The 27016-nt window shown below is 38.1% G+C and overlaps 1 protein-coding gene across 3 annotated transcripts in view; it reads left to right on the top strand.

Annotated features, from left to right (window-relative positions):
• Positions 1-27016, top strand: part of LOC5570323 (radial spoke head protein 3 homolog B) — an 82006-nt gene that overhangs the window by 20005 nt on the left and 34985 nt on the right. The window contains exons 1-2 of one of the 3 annotated variants that reach the window (XM_021843824.1): positions 23786-23978; positions 24160-24882. The exons of 1 other annotated variant lie outside the window; for it this stretch is intronic. In XM_021843824.1, coding sequence (XP_021699516.1) covers positions 24490-24882 — 393 coding nt within the window. In that variant the 5' untranslated portion in view covers positions 23786-23978; positions 24160-24489. Of the gene's footprint in view, positions 1-23785; positions 24883-27016 lie in introns of those variants that run through there. One more of the 3 variants, XM_001653098.2, reaches the window with a different exon arrangement.

The raw sequence follows: 27016 nt of genomic DNA, 5'->3' as shown, positions 1-27016 counted from the left end.
CGTGTGTTCTTCGATAACTTTTTCACCAGTGTTCCGCTTTGTGAAGATCTTTTGAGCATTGGTTTCACCAGCGTCGGCACACTGCGTGCCAACAAGCGGGAAATACCGGATGAGTTTCTTGTTTACAAAAAGAAAAAACTAGATGTTCAGCGTGAAGTTGGTTCATGTCTCCAGGCGTATCACGAAAACATCATGCTAACATCATGGATTCCAAAAGTAGGAAAAAACATCCTATTGTTATCATCAGATCCTGATGCAATGGAGAAGGAGACTGATAAAATTGAAAACAACGGAATGAATGAGCACAGTTCTTCTGAAGCCAGCACATCTCGATCCAAAAGGATTCCAAAAGTGATTCGAAACGATCGGTAACTAAAACGCCGATGAAAGCGAAGGTTGTTCGACGATTACTTGAAGGTTGGCTGTCTAGGATAAGTCTAGGATAAGATTCTGAAGGACATGAAGAAACCTCGGGTGGTGTTATTATACAACCAATACAAGGCTGGAGTGGACCTAACTGACCGGCATACTGGAGAGTATACCTGTCAGCGAAAGACGAGGAGGTGGACCTTGGCGCTGATGGAAAATTGTGTCGAATTATGTGTGCATAATGCATATATACTATTCACATCAGCGAATCCAAGCTGGCAAAAGGGTTGCCCATCCCGAAAACGGAAATTTTTGGAGTGGCTGGCTAAGGATTTAGCCATTGAGCACGTCAGGAAGCGGACGGACACAAAGAGCTGAGAAAGAACATAAAAACTTTTATTGAAAATTACGAAGGTTTATATGGGGAATGTTCGTAACCAACCGCAAAATGTGGGGTGTGCGGACAACAGGGAGAGATGGCAAGCTGCTCAAAATGCAGAATTACGACTTGCTACGTCCATACAAAACTAAAGCAGGTTTACAAATGTGCAGACTGCAAAAATGGAACTCCATCAAAGATCTCCAAAACCTCTGGAAAAAAGCGATGTCAGCTTTGCCCTCGCTCAAAAGATCGAAAAAACCAGCGTATACTGCTGTGTATGCACAAAATATGTGTGTGTGTGTTCTTCATGAGCACGAAGAACAGACCATGAAATTTTGTTCTAATTGTTTGTAATGGTAAATGACAAGAAAGAGAAAATATATACAATTTGAAATTATCAAAAAAAATCTCGTTTTCTGTATCGATGCAAAACAGTTGTTTGTTTGGTCCAACGATTGTAGAGAACAATATAGAAGTTCTTAAATATTATAATAATTTAAAAATTGCATTCAAAAAATAATAAAAGGGATATCTCACGTTATGTCTACAAGCAGAAAGGACTCTTTTTTTACAAAGGAAATCCTGGTAATAAAAGGTAACAGAAATTATACAGATATTGCTGGAAAACTGCATTTTAGAGCAAAACCGGGATTGTCCCCTACTACAGGTACCGCCGGGGTACCTCAGGGGTTGCAGAAGAGGCCAAAGTGGCCAATGACTGTTTTTATACCGATTAATAGCCTATGCAAGAGAAATCATGAAAAATGAGCAGTCGCATGATGCACTTTAGAGCAAAACCGGGATTGTCCCCTACTACAGGTTCCGCCGGGGTACCCCAGGGGTTCCAGAAGAGGCCAAAGTGGCCAATGACTGTTTTTATGCCGATTGATAGCCTATTCAAGAGAAATCATGAAAAATGAGCAGTCGCATGATGCACTTTTGAGCAAATCCGGGATTGTCCCCTACTACAGGTTCCGCCGGGGTACCCCAGGGGTTCCAGAAGAGGCCAAAGTGGCCATTGACTGTTTTTATGCCGATTGATAGCCTATTCAAGAGAAATCATGAAAAATGAGCAGTCGCATGATGCACTTTTGAGCAAATCCGGGATTGTCCCCTACTACAGGTTCCGCCGGGGTACCCAGAGGGTTCCAGAAGAGGCCAAAGTGGCCAATAACTGTTTTTATGCCGATTGATAGTCTATGCAAGAGAAATCATGAAAAATGAGCAGTCGCATGATGCACTTTTGAGCAAAACCGGGATTGTCCCCTACTACAGGTTCCGCCGGGGTACCCCAGGGGTTCCAGAAGAGGCCAAAGTGGCCAATAACTGTTTTTATGCCGATTGATAGTCTATGCAAGAGAAATCATGAAAAATGAGCAGTCGCATGATGCACTTTTGAGCAAAACCGGGATTGTCCCCTACTACAGGTTCCGCGGGGGTACCCCAGGGGTTCCAGAAGAGGCCAAAGTGGCCATTAACTGTTTTTATGCCGATTGATAGCCTATGCAAGAGAAATCATGAAAAATGAGCAGTCGCATGATGCACTTTTGAGCAAAACCGGGATTGTCCCTTACTACAGGTTCTGCCGGGGTACCCCAGGGGTTCCAGAAGCGGCCAAAGTGGCCAATGATCATTTTAAAGTAACAGGGCATTTGGTTTTGAGAAATCATAAAGAATGAGCTGTCACACGATGTGGTTTGGAATAAAATTGACAATGTCCTCTATGACGGGTTCCGCTGGGGCACCCCGGAGGTTCCGGAAGTGGCCAAACTGGTCCAAGACCCTTTTCGCAGTAATGAGACATCTCGTTATGAGAAATCATGAAAAATGAGCTATCACACGATGTGTTTTGGAATAAAATTGACAATGTCTTCTACTACGGGTTCCGCTAGGGCACCCCGGATGTTCCGGAAGTGGCCAAACTGGTCCAAGACCCTTTTAGCAGTAACGGGACATCTAGTTATGAGAAATCATGAAGAATGAGCTGTCGCTAGGCATGTTTCTAGGTAAAAATGCAAGTGTCCGTATTTCTGGTTCCCCCGGGGCACTCCAGAGGTCCTCGGAACATCCGGAGGTTCTCTAGAAATTCAGAATATTCTCTGTTAGAATCACCATTGATAACGTTTCGATTTATAATAAGGGTTCCATGTGATTCCATAGAGAAAAAAATAGTTTTGATTGAAATACCCCAAATGGCTTAAGCTAAGTACCCCAAGGGAATCTGGAATAAATCCGGAACCATCCGCATTTCGGTCCATACCATCCGTTTGATCAAAACTAGAATAAAAACTGGACCTTGTCTCCAATTTTCATAAAGATCGGTTGAAATTCACCAGAGTTATGAATTTTTCAATTTGAAAATTTGGTACCGAAATTACCTTGGCCTTTTGGGTGTTAAGCAGAACAAGAACAACACCACGAATTTCAATTTCATTAGAAAATCAAAAAGTGGAAAAATGTGAAAGAGTAAGGGACTTAGGAGTAGTCTTAAACTCTAAGCTTTCTTTCGTAGACCACTACAATACAATAATTCACAGGGCTAATAACATGCTAGGGTTCATAAAACGAATCTGCTATAACTTTCATGACCCATACATAATTAAAACTCTATATATGTAAGATCAATCATGGAATACTGCAGCATTGTATGGTCTCCTTTCTCAATGACACACGAAGAAAGATTAGAATCTGTACAAAAACAATTTCTACTATATGCTCTTCGTAAATTAGGTTGGACATCATTTCCACTTACACCCTACAAAGCACGCTGCATGCTTATTGACATACAAACTTTGAAAGAGCGGTGTGACATCGCAAGAGTTTCATTTGTAAATGATATCGTTTCGCAACGTATTGATTCTACAGAAATCTTATCAAAATTAAATTTCTACGCTCCTTCTAGGCAACTACGAAATCGTAATTTATTCTTGACAAATCATCATCGAACAAATTATGCCAAAAACGGGCCTCTAAATCAAATGGCCATTTACAATCAACATTGCGAAACTATTGACTTTACCATGTCTCGGCAAAATCTAAAAACATACTTCAAATCCATTAGAAATCGCAACACATAAAATAAAACAAAATGGAATTAACATTACTTACACTACACTTTCTTTTTCAATATTTTTTATAAATTTTATAATTTTAGTATTAAGAAATAAAACAAAAATATGTATATGTAAAATGTACTAGTCTACGTCGGTTGACGAAAAAATAAATAAATAAATAAATTTGATGTCCTACAAAAGCGTCACAGAAACCTTTTTTTTCTGTCAAATCGGAATCAAATTTTCTCAAAACTTTGAGATTTTTTGAAATGGAATAAGTTTTCCAGGACATTTTTCACCGTCAAGGAAAATAAATAATGATAACCCGATTAGCTATTCCAGCTTACAAACAAAGTATATTTGAAAAGAGCGATCAATAAGATCCAATCTTAAACATTTTTTAAATACACTCATTTTTCGTTCCTAAAACATGATCAAATATTGCCTAGTTTAGCTGTTTACAAATTTATATATCCATTTGTAATTTATTACAAAGACAAATCTTCGATCAAAGTCTTAAATTTTGTTGTAATTGCTGACATTAAAAAGCATAACACGACATCAGTTTATGCTTTTCAAACAAAACTAATTTCAAGATTGAAAAACAAATTTCCGGAGCTTGAAAAAATCATTTATCTTTCTGATGGTTGCGGAGACCAATACAAAAATAAATCATATTTCAAAAATGTATGCAACCATGAAAATGAATTTAAAATTAAAGCAGAATGGCACTTTTTACAACCTCACATGGAAAAGGTCCTTGTGATGGTATCGGTGGCAACATTGAGCAAATGTCTAGAGATGCTAGTATTAGAAAGTCAGCAGAAATTAATAACGCCAAACAATTTTTCGACTGGGCTGTGTCGCAAAAGGTGAAAACCCAATTTAAAAAAGATTGGGAATTTTTCTATGCAACTGAAAATGACTATTCAGAGGCTGAAACATTTCTTCAGGAAAGATTTTCTAACCTTGTTCCAATTCCTGGAGCAAAAAAATATCATTGTTGCCACCTCGAAGCAGAAACAGGGATTTGCAGATCTTTTAGCTGTCCAATGTAGTTTATTGACGATGCTTTTAAGCTAAAATGTATAATCGGTTAACAAATGTCCACATAATCTATTTTCATACCAACATCTTACAATTCTGGTAACCCTTTTCAGCCTTAACTACTCCGAGTCAACAAATAGCTATTCCAAAGCCCTGTGGACTAAATATAAAAGTTAATGGAATGGTGTAATAGCTAATAGAAACATTACTCACAATTAGACAACTATTTCCAGTCGCTTAGTGTACTTTAATCAATAAGTTCAATAGCTTTAAGTTCTTTAACCTGAAAGTTCACGTAGGTTTAATATTTTAGATAGTAATTCATTATACTGACTTTTTAGGTACTTACAACGTAAATTAATTGCTTTTGATTATAAATACCGATAGATATAAAATATTATTTGTAATTGCGAAACCTCAATTTATCCAACAAAAAACTTCATACATGACATGGTTCTAGATAAATACTACCTACACGGCATTCTGTCGACTCATCTCCCTCTGACAGTTACCTATCGTTCTTCACATTCATGTCATCTTTCAATTCGACAACCTTATCGACACCGAGTGATCGTTTCTGTGCGACAGTCGTAGCAGGTTTAGCAATGTGTGCTACGCTCCTGCTAACATTCCTCCCCTCGTAAAGCTGCCTCGGTTCCTCAGCTTTACTGTCTGAACGAATATCTATAACCGCTAGCTTTGAAACAGATCTACGAAAAGTTCCGGTACATGTCCGAACTACTGCTTGTCTGACTCGGCCATCTTTTCCTGGGAACACTTCTGTTACCATTCCGCGAACCCAGCGATTTCTAACACTTCCGTCCACGATGAAGACGATATCACCTACTTCTATTGGTTTTGTTTCCGCGAACCATTTAGTCCGTCTTGTGATAGTTGGCAGATACTCTCGGACCCATCTGCTCCAGAACTGATCCAGGATGTGTTGACAAAGTTTCCAGTCACTTCGATGAACTGCTTTAATCTCCGTCGGTAACTTCTCAGTTTGTTTCACTCCATTTGAGCTGAGAAGAATGAAATGGTTCGGAGTGAGAGCCTCCTGATCCGAATTTTCCAACGGTATGTAGGTTAAAGGTCTAGAGTTTACCATGGATTCGGCCTCGCATAAAACGGTCTGGAATACTTCTTCCGTTGGAGATCTTGGATGGTTGATAGAATTCATGGCCGCCTTTACCGCCCTGACCATCCTCTCCCAAGCACCACCCATGTGCGGAGAGGCAGATGGAATAAAATTCCACTTAGTGCTTTCGTTTGTGAAACTCTCCGCCAACTTTTCGTTCACATTTTGCAATTGCTTCGCCAACTCCCGTTCGGTACCGACAAAATTTGTTCCGTTGTCGGTGAAAATCTGCTCAGGTGCGCCACGTCTTGCTATGAACCTACGGAGAGCCAGCATGCACGACTCTGTTGACAGAGATGCAGCAATCTCCAAGTGTACAGCTCTAATTACAAGACAGGTATACAGCACGACCCACCTTTTCACCAAACTTCTACCGATTTTGATTTGGTATGGACCGAAATAATCGATGCCAATCTTCGAGAACGGTCGAACAAATGGTGTAACGCGCTCTTCGGGCAGTGGTGCCATCCGTGGAATTTTCGGTTCAGCTTTGTAAGTTTTACACCATTGACAAAGCTTGCCGACCTTGCGCACTTCTGTGCGCAAGTTCGAAATGTGGTATTTTTGCCTGATCTCGTTGACCACAGTTTCTCCATTTTGATGTCCGTACATTCTGTGGTATCTGTCGATAATAAGTGTGGTAATTCGATGTCCTTTTGGAAGAATCACTGGGTATTTTGCATCGTACGTTGCGAATGGAGAAGCACCAATACGACCTCCCATGCGAAGCTCACCACCCTTGCCGATGAACGGTGATAGTTTCCTTAAGACACTGTTCTTCGAAATTCTGCTTTCGTTCCCTGCTCTGATCTGCCTCAGTTCTTCTCTGTACTCGTCCTTTTGGGCAGTTTGCCACAGAGCGTATTCTGCATTCTTGAAATCCTCTCGATCCAACTCTCCTCCAATATTTGATGATTTCGAAGAGTTGCGACAACATCGAATAAACAGAAACACGTACGCAGCTGTCCTGAGGATGCGTTCCCATTTAGAGAACCGGTTGAATTCGATGAAGCTGACACTGACATCTTCTCGATGAACATGAACCACGCGCAACTCGTCCGGGATTTCAATTAAAGCTACCTTCTGTTGAGGCCAATGACTCTCTTGTTCATACAAGAAATCTGGTCCCGTAAACCATCGGTTAGCAGGTCGTAATTCTGGATTTCCTTTCCATTTAGTCGCATCGTCGGCTACATTTAGCGTTGACGGTACGTATCTCCATTCCTGCATCTTGGTTTCATCGAGAATTTCACCTACTCGTACTGCAACGTACTGTCTGTATTTTCTGGCATCCGAACGTATCCACAGCAAGACAGTGTTAGAATCGGTCCAGATGAATCGTTTTTTTATTTTAACTGAATGGCTGTCGACGATAGACTTCATTAGGCGGCTTCCCATTACAGCCGCTTGGAGTTCCAGTCGCGGAATCGAGAGCGGCTTCAGAGGTGCTACCTTAGCCTTCGATGCTACCAATGAACACCGTGCTTGCCCACAATCAATTACACGGAAAAAGGCTACACAGGCCATAGCAGATAAACTTGCGTCTACAAACATATGCAGCTCCAATGTTTCGTAGATGTTTTTCTCATAATCTGGAAAATAGCATCGTGGTACGCAAACTTGGTTCAGTTCACTGAAAATAGTTAAGAACTTTCTCCAAGTCTCGCTGACTTCTTCGGGGATAGGATCGTCCCATCCGACTCCACATCGCCACAGATCTTGAATGATGATCTTCCCATGTATGAGGACGTGCGAGATTAACCCTATTGGATCATATAGGCTCATAATGAATTGCAAGATCTTCCTCTTCGAAGGAGTAGACTCTCCTGTTACAAGTCGCTGCAGACTATCCGATAATGTTACTCTGAAGGTGAATATGTCCTCATCAGGAAGCCAAGTCATCCCCAACACACGCTCAATAGGGCTAGTCTTATCGCTGACAAAATCCTTCCGTTGAGTTATGTCTTGCTCTCCTAGATGCGCTAACACTTGCCCCGAATTTGATAGCCAATTCCTGATTTCGAATCCGACCTTTGCGTGCACCGTTCGCACATCTGTCGCCAGTTTCACCATTTCCTCCACCGTATCTCGGCTATCTAGGTAGTCATCCACATAGTGGTTTTCTACCATCGCTAATGCTGCTTCCGGAAATTCTGAGGCCCAATTTTTGGCGTTCATGTTCTTAATGAACTGTGCCTGACACGGAGAACACGTAGAGCCAAAGGTAGCAGCATCCATGATAAATATCTCCGGTGGTTGAGATGGATTTGCACTCCACAGGAAACATTGCGCCGAACGATCTTCTTCACGGATGAAGAACTGATGGTACATTTCGCGTATGTCTCCGACTACAGCTATCTGTCGCTGGCGAAACTGAAATAATACCTTCGGCAACGGGGTCAATAGATCCGGTCCTTTTAGCATCATGCCGTTGAACGAAATACCGTTCACTTTCGCAGCGGCGTCCCAAATCATGCGGACTTTTCCGGGTTTCCTCGGGTTAAGCACAACCCCTAACGGTAAGAACCAAGTCCGTTTTGAATTGAACTTTTGCATCTCTTCCTTGGACGCCTTGTGTGCGTATCCTTTTCCCTGGTAATCCGTTATTTGCGTCTCCAATTTCGAGAGCAATTCCGGATTGGACTTCAGTCGACGATGTAGACAGGACAATCTTCTCTGAGCCATAACGTAACTTGGCGGGAATTGCACATCGTCGGTACGCCACAGCAACCCAGTCTCAAAATGACCATCTTCCCGTTGAACTGTCGTCTTTTCAAGAATCTCTCTTGCACGGCGGTCTTCATTTCCCTCGAGTGTACGTTGAGCTGTAATACCCATACTTTCTTCGGAAAAGAAATTTTTTACTAACTCATGGACTCCTTGTAGTTCCATGCATTCACAAATGTGGAACGATGGCGATACATTCACATTCGCTGGATCTCCTACGCAGCCGAACACAGTCCAGCCCAATTTGGTTTTCGTAGCGACAGGTTCTCGTGCACCACGCTCCCTTCTTCGCAAGGAAAGAGAGAGATGAATGTTGTCCATCCCTATCAAAATTCTTGGAACCGCTTGCTCGTAGTCCTTGATCGGAAGCCCTTCCAAATACGAATACTGTCTTACCAACTCGCTGTACTGAAGATTCTGCGTCGGTAGAGCCAAACCTTCCACAGGGCTTTGGTTTCCGGCTCAGCCTCTTTGTTATCGATCTTCACCTTACGCATATCATCTCCCAAATGGTCCGGCATTTTGATGCGTTGCTAGTTTAGGAGAATCGGGAGTTAAATTACACCGCAAAATTCGAAAAAATCACTAATTTGCAGCCAGCAACACAAAAACCTTCCGAAATGATTACAAGCAAGTTTTTGGGACGACGCGTTTGACCTCTGGGTGCGATACGGCTATTTTACTTTTCGGTTGTATAGGAACATTCTGCATTTGCCAGAATGATTCCGGTGGTCCCATATGGTTTTTCTGGTTCGGAGTCGATGTATTCGTGGCCTGCTTCAGGGACACCGGTTCTTTCGGTACGGCGCCTTGAGATTTACCAGCTTTATCGCCCAACGATGTTAGTGGTGTTGCCAAATTCTTCGCTCCATTTACACCCTTATCAGTTGATTTGGCTGGTGGTTCATTTAAGCCATCTCTTTTCTTCGCTTGATCGGTTTGGCCGCTGCGATCGGCCAGCATGCCAGCGTGGTCCATTATCCACCTATTGACTTTGTCCTTGCTGCTCACTCGACTCCTACGACTCTTGATACTCTCGTCGTCATCTTCGCTCGCCTCTGCAATCAGCAGAGCGTATTTCTCATCTCGAAATTTCTTCTCCATGGCTGCTTTCTCAAGCAAGACCTTTTCTTGGCGCTCTTTTTCTAACTGCTGTCGCTCCATTATCAGCTTTTCTTCGGCCTTACGCTCCTCCTCAATCTTCATCAATTGAAGCTGAATCCTTATCGACCGATTGCTTTGACCGGATTTACTGGACTTACCGGATTTTGACACGTCATCAACGACTATGGCAGAGGCACATTTGCTGCATGACCAACATCTATCCCGGATACCATCGTCAACCGAAGCGCATGAAAAATGGTACCGATCCTTACAGGCATCGCAGGCTACCAAGTTTTCTTCCCGATCCGGTTTATTACAGGCAATGCAATTCTGCAGATCCGTATTTGATGCCATCGCAAACTATCTCTCCGATGATTCTTCTCGAAGTCCGTGTTCGACCGTCGTATTGGTCAGAATTCTTAAAAGATTGTTGCCACCTCGAAGCAGAAACAGGGATTTGCAGATCTTTTAGCTGTCCAATGTAGTTTATTGACGATGCTTTTAAGCTAAAATGTATAATCGGTTAACAAATGTCCACATAATCTATTTTCATACCAACATCTTACAATTCTGGTAACCCTTTTCAGCCTTAACTACTCCGAGTCAACAAATAGCTATTCCAAAGCCCTGTGGACTAAATATAAAAGTTAATGGAATGGTGTAATAGCTAATAGAAACATTACTCACAATTAGACAACTATTTCCAGTCGCTTAGTGTACTTTAATCAATAAGTTCAATAGCTTTAAGTTCTTTAACCTGAAAGTTTACGTAGGTTTAATATTTTAGATAGTAATTCATTATACTGACTTTTTAGGTACTTACAACGTAAATTAATTGCTTTTGATTATAAATACCGATAGATATAAAATATTATTTGTAATTGCGAAACCTCAATTTATCCAACAAAAAACTTCATACATGACATGGTTCTAGATAAATACTACCTACACGGCATTCTGTCGACTCATCTCCCTCTGACAGTTACCTATCGTTCTTCACATTCATGTCATCTTTCAATTCGACAACCTTATCGACACCGAGTGATCGTTTCTGTGCGACAGTCGTAGCAGGTTTAGCAATGTGTGCTACGCTCCTGCTAACAATCTTTCATTTATACCATAGGACGAACGAAGCATTTTTGCTAGTGAATTCTCAGATGCACATGAAAACCAAGAAAATACAGCATGCTTTGTTCTTAATAATACAAAGAAACGAAAATCTTCTGGTGTTAGCAACCAAAGACAATCTTCCCGGTTGAAAAAATAGATAGTATTAAGATGGAAATGTAAGTTATATACTGAATAATTGAATAAATAAAATTAAAAAAAATAATAATAATCTTATTTGTTCCATAGAAAAAAAAAAAGAATCCCTTTTTCAGTGTAATGAAAAATTGAGGCAGAAACAGTTGTTTTTAGTTTTTCTTAGCGGTGTAATTTTTCATGAAAAATATCATCCTTGCCGACTTATGCTTCATAAAAACCAATCCCATATCTTTTTAACAGATGTTTTAGAAAATTTGCAATTGCTTTGATAAAAAATCTTTGTTTTTCCTATGCTTTGATTGAAATATGGGTTTTCAAAGAAAAGGCCTATATGGTCATTTTCCACAAAATTGGCCATAACTCAAAAACGATAAAAAGTACATTTCAAAAATTTCAGTGATTAAAGCTTATGAAATAAACTTCTCAAAAATATATTTTTGAAAGTTTTCCACTAATAGGGTAACGACTGTTTATTTCGTTCATAACCACTAACAGTTGGCGCCAGCGGCAAAAATTGCAGACAACAACCTTTCGAACATTCAGTTTCTCTTACCGGCCGCCGAGCGGCGACACTGATGTTTGTATTCCTCTCACTGATCGCGCTACGCTGGATTCTCAAACTTTCAACACAAGCGCATGGAAGAATGGTAGTTGGAGAGCTGTCAAAACGTATGGAAAATAATGAAAATCGTAAATTGCTCGCAATTAGGAAACTGAATCAAAAAAGTAGTGATTAGAAATCAAGTGTAAAGTGAAAACATAACTTTTTGTGTTTAGTTCATCTTCCGAAGTGCTTTCTTTGCTTCAGGATTTCGTTTTTACTACCATTGAAAAAGAGCCATCTATTGCATTTTCAGTTTTGAATATTGCCCTATTGGAAAATAGTTTTTCCGGCTTTTCTTTACGAATTTTCTCAACGGTGGAAAATTTTGTGGAAAACTGTGTCCAGTTAATATTTTTTTTATTCCTGAGAAAATTTGCTTTCATTATCATAAAAAAAAACTTTGTTTCTACGATGCTTCTTTGTTGAGTTATGATTTTTCAAAGAAAAGGCTCAAAATGGCACATTTGCACATTTTTTACGAAATTGGCCATAACTCAAAAACGAAAAAAAAGTACATTTCAAAACTTTCAGCGATTAAAGCTTATGAAATTATCTTCTCAAAAATATTTTTTTGAAAATTTTTCACGAGTTGGATCATAGCTTTTCCGGCTTTCCTTACGCATTTTCTCAGCGGTGGAAAATTTTGTGGAAAACTTTTTCCAGTTAATATTTTTTTATTCCTGAGAAAATTTGCATTCATTTTCATAAAAAAAAACTTTGTTTCTACGATGCTTCGTTCTCGAGTTATGATTTTTCAAAGTAAGTAGTGTCAGAGGAAAACAAAAAAATTCCAACTGAGTTTTCCGGAAAAATAAGCGACCCTGAATTTTTCTCAATTTTTTTTATTCATATATTGATGAGCCCTGCCTGTGGAAAAAATTTCATGGACATCTGAGACCCTTCGGCCCACTTTGTACGGAAATAAAAAAAAAATCCCCAGCTATTATTTGGATGAGAATTTGCAATGCTGATCAGATCAGTAAATTTTATTTTGCAGGATCGATTGCTGAATTTACAGCACAAAAAATATCAGCGAAAATTTGCTGATTTACAACAATAAAAATTTGGTGTGTAGAAAATTCGAATGAATCTGAGAACATTGAATTCATTGCCCTTAACTGGGCAACATTTAATCGAGGAATATATGAAAAAGTACAATGACCAACAATCCACCGACGAGTTTTGTGAAAACCATCATTATTACGAAGGATATTACATCCGTGACACCAGAATACTATGGCCCACCGTAAGCCCTCTCTAGGAAAAAAAAAACAATGACTACGTCAATGCCGACGATGCTAGCCGAGTCTGATAAATACGACAAGTGCACCGAGTTACATACAACTTTTTTTTTTCAATTACGAAAATTGTCGTTATTGTTAAATTTTCCAAGGAGCATCGATTCTATTTTCACTCAGCAACCCCCACCTGAGTCAAATTCGGAGGTACTCAGATATGAATTTGCCAACTCCCAAAACAGAACTGAAAACTACTACTTTTAGCATCGTTATGAAACAGTGCTGAAAGGTAGCACTTTTCAAAACTGTTTTTTTTTGTTGGGTAAACAGGCCATTGTGTTGCTCATTCTTTTGATAAAATGTAGACTGATATGAAACAGAATTCTTAAAAGCTGTTTTCAGCGTTGAACAAATAAACAAACAAACAATTCTTCAAAATAACTGCATTCTCGTTCACCTCAGGTCGGTTCAAATTTTAAAATATTTTCAATTTTTATTCATACTTTAATTCAAAACACATGTCACTGAGCAATTTTATCTGTAAGCCATATTTGTACAACTTTCACTTTTTGTGAAATAACATACATTTAGTGCTTTCATTTTTCAATGCATCAAAGTCGGATAGCTGGTGGGCTGACATTCTGGTGGGTTGGAAATAATTGTGCAAATCCAGCTGAAATTCACTGACATTGTCCACCGCAGCGAGAAAGTTCATAGCAGCAAATTGTCCTCAAACATGCACGGCGTTTTGTTCTGCCCGTGAGTGATTGTGATAATTTGCGAACTCCAGCTGGCAAGTTTGTCTCGAGCTTTTCCGTGGTCAGTCGTCGGTGGCATAAATGATGAATGGACATTTGAAAAGGACCGCAGCTTTATGCTTAATAATCGCAGTCAAGTCAGAGGGGCTCATTTTCCAGACACAGAGGGTTTGCGTGGGCAAGTAGTGCGAAGGCATTTTCGAGATCTGATAGTGCCTTCGTTGGAATATGTGCTGTGATGTTGGTTTGCTATTATATAGGGTAAAGTGGTTCAGAATGCCACTTTAAGTATTTGTGTCGTTTTTTTCATAATAAGATCAGTATTTCAAGGACAATACTTGCCAGCTACTGCTATGAAAACCTTTCCCAAATTTAAGCATTTTCATGGTTTTAAATTGAGTTGAAGAGTTCCTTAGCTGAGTGGTTAGAGTCCGCGGCTATTAATCATATCCATGCTGAAGGTGTCAGGGTTTAGTTCCCGGACGGTCCCGGGTTTTTTCGTAATGGAAATTTCCTTGACTTCTCTGGGCAAGAGGGCCGTTGCTCTTGCAGAAGCATGATTTGAACAGCTCATCACGCGAGCATAGTAAGGATAAATGAAGCATCCGATGCACTGTTTGTCGCGGGACAAACCGTTTGTCGGATGTTGTAACAAGTTGCGATTAACATGAATCAGAACGCGTTCATGGCATAATTTTTCACTCAAACCATACCCGATTGACATTCGAATCATAAATGACATACCACAGGGCAGATCGCGGAATAAAAACGTGAAAATCCCCCAAAAGTTATGACTTTGGCTTGCGAACAATTGATCGTTAGCACACATGCCGAGCGATTCATTCTTCGCGGAGCTGAGTTTGTTGTTAGGACTAGACGACTAATGGTTAATCGTTGTTGCTATGATCGCACGATAGAGAACAATCGCGATGCATGATTTATTTTGTCATGATCACTAGATTTCCATCCTTGTCTCTGGGCATAGAGTGAAATCGTACCTGCCATACGATATACGAATGCGAAAACGGCAACTTTGGCAAAGAAAGCTCTCAGTTAATAACTGTGGAAGTGCTCATTGAACACTAAGCTGAGAAACAGGCTCTGTCCTAGTGAGAACATAATGCCAAGAAGAAAAAAATATTGGTTGAAAAATGAACCTTGTTCAAAATAACCCACTATGACCGATCAGGTGACCAAAAATCGAAAAAAAAATAATTCTGATGAATTCAATGTTGAAAAATAGATAAATAATGCTGAATGCATTCCGATATGATTTCTGATACCCTCAAGTAGTCTTCTACGATATTGCAAAAAATGAAGTGCGCAACTAGTTGCAGAACTCGATTTTTGCAGCATTAATCTCACAAGTGGCTGCATCATTAGTAACAAAACTCATTATTTCACTATAAGACCTTTTCAAAAGTTTGTCTCGTTTTTTGAAAACAAAACATCAAATTTGTATCATAAAACTCACATAGGGTACCGGTACCAATGGTTGTAATGTACCAGTAGATTGGACTATGGAATACAACGTATGCTTTTCGATAAAATCGACATACGATATTTTTGTGGATATATTGACTCTAGTTTAGAAGATTTTCCAAATTTCAGCTTATTATTCTATTAAAAAGTCATATAAATAATTAGGTTTTCGCAAAACAAATTCTCCCTTGCACAAATAGTTGTCGTCGTGTTCCAGTAGTGGATAAACTGACGGAAGCAGTGTATAAAATTCAGAAATGTCCCAAAGAGGATCTTTATGCTTCATTCAAAAGATTTTAGTTGCTGCTACGAGGGAAAAATGTTAAACCTTTGTAAAAATCAACTATTTTGTTTAAAATTCCTTGTATCATTCCAGAACGTTTTCTACTGGAGCACAAGCGCAACTACTGGAACATGTGTACCAATAGTGGCTCAAGCAATTTTATGCTCATAAAATAATTGTAACACTCTTTTCATATATTTCCCATGTAGAAGAGGTTGAAATCTTTCTGTTAATGCCAAACATAAATTCGGTTAAGCCTTTTGGAAACTGCCCTTACTGTGACCTAATGGAGGTGGAAGTACACCATATAGTATGGAGAACTGGAAGTTTGCAACCGTGCTCCTCCATGAGATTTTTCTTAGCATGGAAATGCTTATTCGTTGATGAAATCAGCGAAAAATTTTACGACTTAGACACAAAAATGATAAAACAAAAACATAACCTGTAGTGTTTGTGTTACATTTTGACATATTTGCTTAAAACCCCGTCATAATTTATATGGCATACACACTTAGAAAATATCACCGACTCCGGTAATTTTTTTACCGAAATATAAACCGCTGAGCGCTCGGTAATGCTTTCGGTAAAGTTAAGAATTACCGAACAATTACCTGTAATTTTAATCGACACACAGCTGTCAAAAAATTACAATATGTTCGTGAACTATTACCGAACACATTGTTCATAACAGCAGGCAGTCGGAATGAGGTCATAAAAAACAACAGTGAACTTCATATTGATGTTAAATCTAATATATCGATTTATTTCGCATTTCTGCTGCTTTCGGTTGATGAACATAAAATATTAAACACCATCAATGGGCTCTGGTAGGACATTGTTCCACAATCCTGGCTGTTCACTCCTCATGAAGAAAACTGGTGCCACCGATTCCGGCATGATCGTTATTATGTCGCTGCAATCCGGAAACGTAAATTGTAAATTATTCCATCTTAACGCATTATAAAAGCAACTCCAAGGTCATACTTACGGAAAACAAGCACTAGACGTTCACCCCACTTCTGTAGTTTTGTGAAAAACAGTTTTAATGACCGCAAAAACAGAATATTAAACAGTACCGGATGCAATACGATGTTGTTGATTAGCACTTATAAACAAATATGGCGGCCTCAGAAATTCCAAATTACCGTTTGTTCGGTGAAGCATTGAGCACTAAGAACTGAAGTACGGTAAAGAATTACAGTCTACGGCGAATCTAAATGATTTACAGTTGTTTTCGGTAATGAAACGACGATTTCGGTAAAAAATGAGAAATATTGTTTTGATTTTTTTATTTATTCAAGGTTGGTCGGTAAATCTTGTTTGTAATACCGAAACCTCAGTTAAATATTTATTTACAGTACGTTTCCGGCAAGAAAATTTACCGAACAACGAGATAAAATCTAAGTGTGTAGTTGGTCTTATATTGCAATTGAAAGCCATAGTAAGGAATATCCTTTTTGTAACAATGGTATAACAAAAATCTAACTTCAGATTCATTTTCACAAAATTTACGAGTAGGGAGTAGCATTGTAAAGCATTGCTTTTGTCATCGAAAATTGAACCCAGTTGGAGACTATGATATTTTTAAGCCTAAAGTTACACTAGACTAACTTGACTCCTAATTATCTTAGAGGCTAATTATTAACTTTCTTAATAATTATGAAAATATTTCCAAATTAGCATGTGTACATGTGTAAGAACAGAAAAAATGTGACTTGAAGAACATTTGAACATAATTATCGATAAATGTTTGTTTAATTAATTATGATTAGTAGTTTACGCCTAATCATCCGAGTGGAAGTTTAACTACCAAAAAACCAAACATTACATATATTTTGCAATTGGATTAAATGAACAAATTGATGTTAAATTTGCGATAAAGTATCTAGTGAACAGGGAGTCGTGAGTTCGATTCTCACCGATAAGATGTGGCATCTAATTCTTCCGAATGAGATGCGCTTTGCGAAAGAGGACCACGTGATTATTGAGCTGATATCGAATACAGGTTAATTTCTGCGTTCATAATACATTAATTTAGAATTATAACAAACATGCATGTCATTTCCGAAGGCGTGAAAGAGAATCCTTCGTTGAAATACACATATACGGCTTTGTAGCCGTGCGGTTAGCGGCGTCAGTCGTTTAGGCGTATTGTGCTACAGAGTGTGGGTTCGATTCCCGCCCCAGTCGGAGAAAACTTTTCGTCAAACGAAAAATTCTTCATTGGTCCACTGGTCGTTCCGTGTGTCCGTTGTCTAATGTAAGTTATGTTCAGTCTGTGCAGCCTATGGCTGAAGACGGTGTAAATTGTCTTTAAAAAAAAATAAATCATGGACTTAAGGCCCAAGTAAAAATGGGACAAATGCCAAAACTGAAAATGCAATTTTAAGCTTTCAAATACAAGCCATATCTTGACATCGATATTTGACAAAGAATACAAATTGAATTCTTCTACGAGAGATTCAATAGCTCAGGCCATTTTACCCCATCAGTGCGTATTAAGCCATGTTCCCCTACCCCTGCTCAGTTAGGCATATGGAAGTGTATACCAAAGGCACAACACACGTTTGCCGGTCATTGCTCCACCAATCGAACGGTTCTTCTGAAGCTAGGTGCGTTGGTCCTGGCCTGTGAGTTTCTTGTTTGTTCACTTAATTTAGGCTCTGTCAGGATGATTACAGTACGCACCACGCGATACTATATAATTGAAGGAATGTTTTTGGAAACTTCTGTGGGACAGATTTCGTTTGAACTCTATGTTGTATTTATAATCTTGGTCATATTGCCTGATTGGGGCTATTTCAGATTTTGGGTATCATATTGAACAAAAAACCACAAAACTCTAATCAATATCTGTTCAAGCGTGCAACGTGTTGCAAAATTATGAGTTTATTTAGATGAGCTCTACACCATATAGAGAAGGTTCTTCCAATATCGGACACTTTAGCAGTTAAATTCTAAACTCCGAAATTCAGTTCTGTTATACAACTATGACAAATATTTTCAATTTTGCTTCAAACAAAATCAAACAGAAAATGATGAATCTTGCGATTGAATTCCAATCATGCATTTCAATACTAAATTCACCAAGTATAATATGGTCTTTAAAACCGGACCTAACTTTTAAGTGGCTCCAAGACATTATATTCAATCAAGATTTAATGTATCAAGATCAATCAAGGTGTATTTTTTCTGTAATCTAAAATTCCGTAAAAATCCGAACAGCTTCAAATTCCGGACACTCAACTTTGCATAAGAAAGGTTTTTATTGAAATATTTAAAAAATTGTCCTTGGAACGCTCCCATTTTGGAGACTAAACTTTTTCCATAGCAATCATAGGCGTAAATAACCATCAGAGTCACGGCCAATCAGGAAACAAATTTACTTTTCCAAATCGTTTTGAACTAGAATTTTAGCAGAGTTATGAAACAAGATGAAGTTTTAAATGTTGGATCAGGAAATCTTAGGGGCCGTACACAAATTATATCACGCTCCAATGGGGGGAGGGAGTTGTTCATGCCAAGTGTGACAAGCCTTACAAAAGTTTTAAGGGACTCAAACAAAAAGTGTGACAAAGAGGAGGAGGGGGTCGAAAAAGTTGAAATTTAGCGTGACATAATTTGTGTAAGGTGTTTTCGAACCTCTTTAAACCGAAAAGTCAAAAAAACTCCGACCATTTAAAGCCTAAAACGATCGCAAGTTAGAAAATGTGGATTTTTGTTGCTCAGTATTTCAGTAGAGAGCGATTCATACCTTTAAATCTCACGAAAGGTACAAAAGGTGCTGTTAAAATTTTTTTAAATTTCCCAAAATTTGAACATAGGATTAAATAACATCTTTTTGGAGTTGAAGACTTTACATGTTAAAGCTCCAAACAAAATGTGAACGGCAGCACGGTACAACGGCAAACTCATCTTGATCTACACTCTACTTGTCAAGTCCATGATGAATCTGAATTAGTCAACATTAATCAAAACATTGACATGACATTCAAATCGATGTAGCTTCGATATCAAATTCTTACGACAACAGCGGTTTAAAATAAGCAAGATGGACGGTATTTTGTTCGTGGATTTAATAATGTCCAACTGTTGTTCAATTTTGTGCTACTAAAAATCAAAAAAGAAAATCGGTTGGTCTTAAATAAAAATGCACGACTAAGAAATACATATTTACTGCAAAGAACATAAGCTTATTCTTGGAAATCAATCAGTTTTTAACTCAAGTGAAAAGATTCTCATATCAGGTTCATAGATTTCCGAGATTTCTAGACCCAGCCCTTCCCCCTCTGTCACGCTTTTTGTAATACCTAATACACGCACTACCAAACTTTCGTAGATGCCCTCCCTCCCCCCGCGCATTCAGCCAAAGCCAGCGCCACCTCGCTCAAACTGTGTATGGAAAGCGTGTACTCAGTGCACGCATGCGACCGGTCTTGGATTGAACTTGACATAGATGTAAGTGAAGGTTCCCTAACAAATATCTGTTTCATTGGACTTGGTAAAATAATGAATTTGAGTGAAGAGAAATTTAAGAATACTTTGTGATGTTTCATGAATCGTTATAATTAACATTGATGGAATTCTTCAAAGAATCTGAGGAGGAATACCTTCAAGGCATCTCTAGAGGATTTATAGCCAGAAAAATATCTGAAAACTTAGGCAACAGATACATTGTTTATTTTAATTTCTTAATGTAACTTGCAATGTCTTCGTGTCTCCTTCAATATCATCTGAATGTCTGAAATTTAACGAAACTTTATTTTCATCATAAAGATCGCAATAAAGCAGGGAGTTGAAATGTTTTATCTGTTATTTATGATACCCTACACACTAAGTTCTTACGGTAAATTTCACCGTAATCTCAACAGCTGAATAGTTCGGTGAAATAAAACACCGTAACTTCGTCGGAATTTAACGGATTCCGGTGATTTTTTACAGAATACTGTAAAAAATTACCGTACTCCGTTAATTTATTTTACCGAACTGTTCTGCTGTTGAGATTTCACAGGAATCCGTAAAATAATTTAAGTGTGTATATACATCAATCATATTGACCAAACCCATTTTGAAACTTGTTAACAATGCTTCATAATATTCAAATTAGTACTACTAATAGGGAAAGCCACAGCAACCTTCCCATGAGAACATCGAAATTAATGTGTACCATTGGCATTGTAATACACTCATCAATTTACCGTCGGTTTCGAAGTCATCAATATCTATCAACAGAAACAGTTATGGATTCCACAGTTCGTCTACATAGACATACAATATTTAATTAAACTCCATCATGGGTTTTCCATTCCAGCGCTAGAGCGCAACAATGTAAAATTTTCAACCTGACTTGCATCCGTTTGTTGGTTTGTTGCTCTTTTGTCGTCTAATTGTTGCGAGAGTGACCAATGGGTATATGGAAATAACCACTGGAATTTTTAACGTTGGCTCAAAGCTGGTATATAAATAGTGCTGACACGCCGCGGTTGATAACTCGTTTTCAACCGCGCCATTGGCTAGCGTGCAGTCTAGCTTCTAGGCTTCACGATGTGTCCTTTGAAGGTCAAGGGTTTATTCTCTTGAGAAATAGGTATGATTATTCGGCATTTGTAGCAGATTTGCATATACAAGTGATGAATAGAGTTCCGTCCTGGTAAAGTTTCCTCAGGAAAATTCACTATAGCTTTGTTATTCTTGGAAGCACAAAGAAAGAAATACCAGAAACTTCCATGCAAATCTGACAACAGACATATAATTTGTATTAAAAAAAATCAATTACATTTGACGCGTCATTTCATATAAAAGTACATAAGCAACACTGAGGGCTTAAGCGAAAAACCCTCATCAGCAAATTTGGCTGTGTAATTTTTTTAATATACTTTCACGCGAACTTCCTTCGCGTCGCAGGTTAGATTGGCTCTAATCTTAAGTGAACGATCTCAAGCTTTCTTCTCCGATGGTGACTATATAACACCTCCCTATGTGCTGCAGTGGGTGATGTTTTCAGACGATTTATTTGTTTTCGTCTTCTCATTATTCATCGCATTACAAATTAACTGGAATTGAACTCAACTTGTCCTATGAGTACTTTCAACAGCAATTCTGTTGAATTCAATTGAATTCTCTGAAATACCATTCTTTGAGTTGTAATTTGTATTACAGACAATTATTTAACTGTCCATATAATTAAAAGAGTTCTAAAGATATCTATATCTCAATTTTTATACCAAATGCTGAAGCTTACGTAAGAAATACACGTCACTCAATTTTTTATGATTTGCATTGGTTTAAGTATAAAACGACAAATTCTTTTGTTTTATTTTTTTTTTTTTTGGGTTTATGTCACATCCCTAGATTTTAACTCAGATTTTGGGTGATTTGTGTTTTCCGTGTACCTTCCGTACTAGGCTTTTTCATGTGACAGGTTCATGCATTTGTTTATTGCGGCGCTAATTTTAAATCCACATCCAGAGGCGGCGGTAACGCGCAGATAATATGCGCGCAATTCAAACGCAACGTCAAAATTCAAGTAGTCTTGGATTTTTTGGTTCTTCAAGGACGCAAATGTTCCAAATTAGCTGAATCAGAAATATTAGGTGATTTTTATTATCACTGGGACGGTATATTGTCATTCTCAGATAATCACATCCTTTGTTTTTCTTTGCAGAGCACAATATCTCTTTTTAAACGAATATTTTTTAAACGAAAATAATGGCGCGTTCATGATTGGTTTGAGATTTCACAGTATTTTCGTGTTTAAAGTAAGTACAAACTTATCATCTCATAGTGGCTGAAAAGAACAATTCAATTTAGCGGATGGGAAAATAGATAGTCATAAATTTATTTGCTTTTTTTAAGCTCAATATGGGATGATAGCTCAGCAAACTTCTGCAAAAATCCCAAACAAAATTAGCTCAAAACGGATTGGTTCTTCATCAACATCCTTCATTAAGATTTGAAAAATGAGTTTTTACTATGAGATTATAAGTTTGTACTTACATTACAGTACTAACGTGTTTAGAATATTTTTCTAAATTTCTCCATAGTTATTTCCATATAAAACTATATTGTATTTGGACCACCTTTAAATGACCACCGAAAAAGCTGAAAATTTTAAAGGACATTTTTTATGGTAAGGATTGTAAGGAAGGTATAGGAGATTTAATGTTCAAACATTCTTAAATTTTGAATCATCCTAGTATACTAAATTACAATTGACAATCAAGTTGTTAAATAAATAAATAAAACCCGTTGTTTGCTTTGATTCATGTGTACTTATCTGATATTTACCAATCAAAAACATTTAACTATCCGAAGTGTTCTCAAGTGAATCTCAAATATGAATAATTATTTGACGCATAATCCACGTTTTTTTTTTTAATATAAAATCCATAGCAGAATTATTATTAGTGGAAAGTTCAGTTATTAGTAATACTATAGGCTTAAAATATTGATTCTTCACTCAACTATTTATTAGCCGTAAGAAAAATGCGCATCAAGTTCAATCCAAGTCTGAATAAACATCTCTTCTTGGCTATTACAGAATAACTTATATACTCTCAGTCGCATAGTTTCAGGTCGCATGACTTTTGACAGGCCGCTTAGAAGGCAAAGAATAAAGCACCCCATGTTAGAAACTAAAGCATTCCCACCAAAATAAGTTCAACCGTTTTCCGAGATACAACAAACCTTCAAAATATACGAATGCATGATATGTTGTTCCTGGAAGAGATATTCTCGGTGTTGGTCGAAGTGTACTCAACGCATTAAGGTAAAAATAAACCAAAGTCACACCTTAGAAGGAATTACAAGAGAGCATTTGTATCAACCTGACCGTCCAATCAGCTTTTTATGCTACTTCTATTTGGGCCCATCATTTCATAACACTAAAAGGGGTGGGTGGGTGTCCTGAAGATGTTGCAGCCCATAGAAAATCTAAAAAATATTCAAGTAAAGTGCAATACAAGAAAGTCCTTTATATAAATTTAAGTTGGGCAATTGTCGATAAACAACCGTCTAATTGATTCAACAACAAGAATTCAAACTTCTTCAAACAGCAAAAACACACTTTTGGAAGAACTACTGTTCTTAGTTACAAGTGTATGCAAACATAGCGCCCCATGCCTGTGTGTCACCTAAGCCAGGCGGAACACCGCAATGACCGGTAGACGAACTCCTTCGGTCAGTCAGCAGGTGTGCTTTTCCTGGCACCCTTCCCGGACTCGCAACCTCCACAGTCAATCAAAAGCTTTTATTGGGTACCTAACGTTGAGGCTAATGGGAAAAGCTCGCTTTTCCTCCACCACGACAAGACTGACCACATAACGAAAGGTTGCATGATTTGGTCATTCGGTCGTCGTCTGTCGACGAAGAAAGTCCATTCTTTCTCCACTTTGTGTCAGTGAAGTTAGTGAATCAGTTTTCCTGTCAGAATAGATGGTGACCATTGGAAAGCGGGTGATAGTCATGGAGAGAGCATTGGAATTTTTAAATCGGCTTACAAACTTACATCAGTTTCACTGTGATGCAGGTCAAATACCGTTATTTATCTGATTCAACTATTCTTTCTAATCAACGCTATTTGTTGGACTTCTCTCCGATTTGGGTCGATGCCCTCATACCAAACTTGATTAAGTTTCCTTGTCCATGACTTATCGTAGAAAAGCTAACACGTGGCCATTTTTCTTTCGTGCCGCTTTCCCGTTTGTTAGAAAATGTAATTGTAAGTGACTTCCCTGAATAGACATTAGGAGTGTCCATGCACAGAAGTATTCCCAGTGTTAAATAGGGATCAATTAGATCTTGTTACAAGTGAATATTCTCAATGCTCTCCCTACCACGGGAAGGTGACTTGAATTCTACTGAATGCTGCATTATAAACGAGGAGCACAATATGAATAATTCAGACGGTTTTACTGAAATGGCCGTGAATTTACGGGAGAAACTGGTATCGATCTAGAAAGGAAGTTATCGTTCTCAAACTTGGAGTATAAGCGTCGTTATCGTTGATTCCTGAGTGGTACGTGAAGGTGCAGAGGAAAATGCCAACATATTCAACACGTCAGCAGGAAGAGCTATTGGAAGAGAGCCCCGCGTTTGCGATTGTGCCGGTTGATCACTTCAAAGGTATTGGAAAGCCGAACGCCATCGTACGTCCTTTGCTGCATAACAGAGAAGTAATCGAGGGGCAACACATAATTAACCTACATCCAGATTATAAGCTGATACATGATTTAGAAGCACAAATAATTCGCAACAACGCAACCAATAAAATAGTGAAAAGTGATAACAACAATAACACAACTAACACTACAACTGCTGCCGCTATCCCAATAAAAAGAACCGATCGTGGAAGACACAATGAGTTTACCAAAGAACTGGACGCGAAATTGAGGAGACTGCAGAACGATTCATCAAAGCGGTCGTCAAAAAATGTAGGTCAACCACGTGACAAATTTCCCCTTACATAGTTTTTCGGAGCTAGACTGCCGTTATAAGAATAACTGTCGTATATTTTATAAAACTCGCTACGCACAAGGGACAGTTATCCATACAGCTGCAGTGCGTGAAACTGTTTCGGTGTTGGGTTGCCATAACTATGCTCGTACTGACTGTTTATCTATTGCATTTAATCTTACAATGATGGGAATCAAGGATTCACTGTCAATATGCATATCATAGTTGAAGGCCGTTTTTCCACATGCGTCATTAGCTGTTTGTAGGTTAGCCAAAGGATAGAAAGGAACTCCATCATACGCGTCACCATTATCGAACTGTTGGTGTTTGTATACCATTCACTTTTCATTCACGTACTACCTACATGCCTACATCAGATAAACCGGCAAGCTACTGTACGATTTCAATTAGGGCTCATAACCATGAAAGTTTTTTTTTCTCATCATCAACTCGTTCATCAAACAGTCATAATATTAAGTGGAATTATGCTATCAATATAAATGATTATAATTGGATCCTCATTTATAATGAGACCATCCCAGTATGTGACCTGGAAAGGGAATAGAACACAGATTTTTTATCTCATAGTATGGTGAAATCATAAAAGTGCCCCAGTAACTACTTACGGTTTACGGTTAATATAGGGTATGTCAGCTGTATAATAGCACTGTATTAGTACGACGGGGTAAGTGGATACAAAAAAAAACAATAGATTGTTTTTCTTTTCCAATAGTTCATATAGTTTTTTTTTTTCAATGGGGGCCATCATCAGTATACATCAAATCATAATTTGTTGCGATTTTTCTGATTATATTACATTGAGTACGCGAGACTTGAAAATTTGCTCCAAATGATCCACTTGCCCCACCATGGTTAGTGTTATCATCCGTCTTGATTTAGCAGGACATGTCCTAAGATTCATTTGAGGCGTCCTCATTTATTTTTCATATTCCATGTTTTTTCCTGCTTGCCGAACACCAAGAAATGTTATAAATAATTCGAATTTGTAAAAGCATTGCTAACACCATAACGCAGCAAAAATGTTCAAATGTCATCTTTCTCAAAATCCATGTTAAGTTGTGTGGTCCAGAAATTGACTCCAGTTGTAAAGAATGTTCAAGATGCGTCTCGTACTGCATCAGAACAGCCTTAGCTGATGTTCGAAGTTTTCGGATACTGCGAATAGAACCAGTTGAGCTCAAACTTAAAAATAAGTCTCATCTCTGGTGCAATTTCACAGCATTATATCGCTATTACAATTAAAGTGATCTCCGAAACTTCGATTATTAGTTTAGCACAGATGGTAACAATCATGGGAACATTGTACGTTTTCCTGTCATCATGCAATATTTTGATGATCTTTAATAAATTTCCGAAAAGCTTTTGATAGGATAAGTTTTTTATTCTGTTGAATATAGGTACCTAGCTGATTTCATGGCTGATCAGACACTAAACATGTTTCATTAAAAAGCATCGACCAGATGCAGGATTTCCTGAGGTACATCCATTAAGATATTTTTGAGACCTAAAGATTCCTAAAAGACTCCCGTGGTGGATTCCTGATGAAATGCTTAATTCAATTTTAAGCGACAGCTTCACATAGATGAATCCTACTAAAATCATTTATGAACTTCAAACGAACTCTTAGACATTTTCTTAGAAGAAACAGCCCAGTCTTTTTTATCAAAAGTGATAGATAATTGTCTTAGCAAAATACTAGTTACATTTATTATTTCATACTTACACCGCTAATTACAGTTTCTCAATCTTCCAAAAATACGACGTATATAAATACGTTTGATATAACTAAAATGTTTCAATTGTATTGATTGTATTCATTTGTTATTAACAAAAGAACATAGTCCTTAAATTTAGAGCTAGAAAACCCAAATGTCTCAAATCCCTATTTTTTGAACAGTGATTTCTCGAAAAAAAAACAGTAAAATTTCTCCACAGAATGGTCAATTCTTTTATATTACAGGCATTCATGATAAGAAAATTAAAAAACCTTTGAAATTGTTCGGAATATCACGAAATTGTTCGGAATATTAGGAGTCACGTTTGGCATTTGAGACAAAACGGTATTATCAAGTAAATTATGAAAATTGCTAA

Source organism: Aedes aegypti, chromosome 2, assembly GCF_002204515.2.
Source record: "Aedes aegypti strain LVP_AGWG chromosome 2, AaegL5.0 Primary Assembly, whole genome shotgun sequence".
Taxonomy (NCBI): Eukaryota; Metazoa; Arthropoda; class Insecta; order Diptera; family Culicidae; genus Aedes; species Aedes aegypti.
This window is presented reverse-complemented; position numbering and strand designations above follow the sequence as displayed.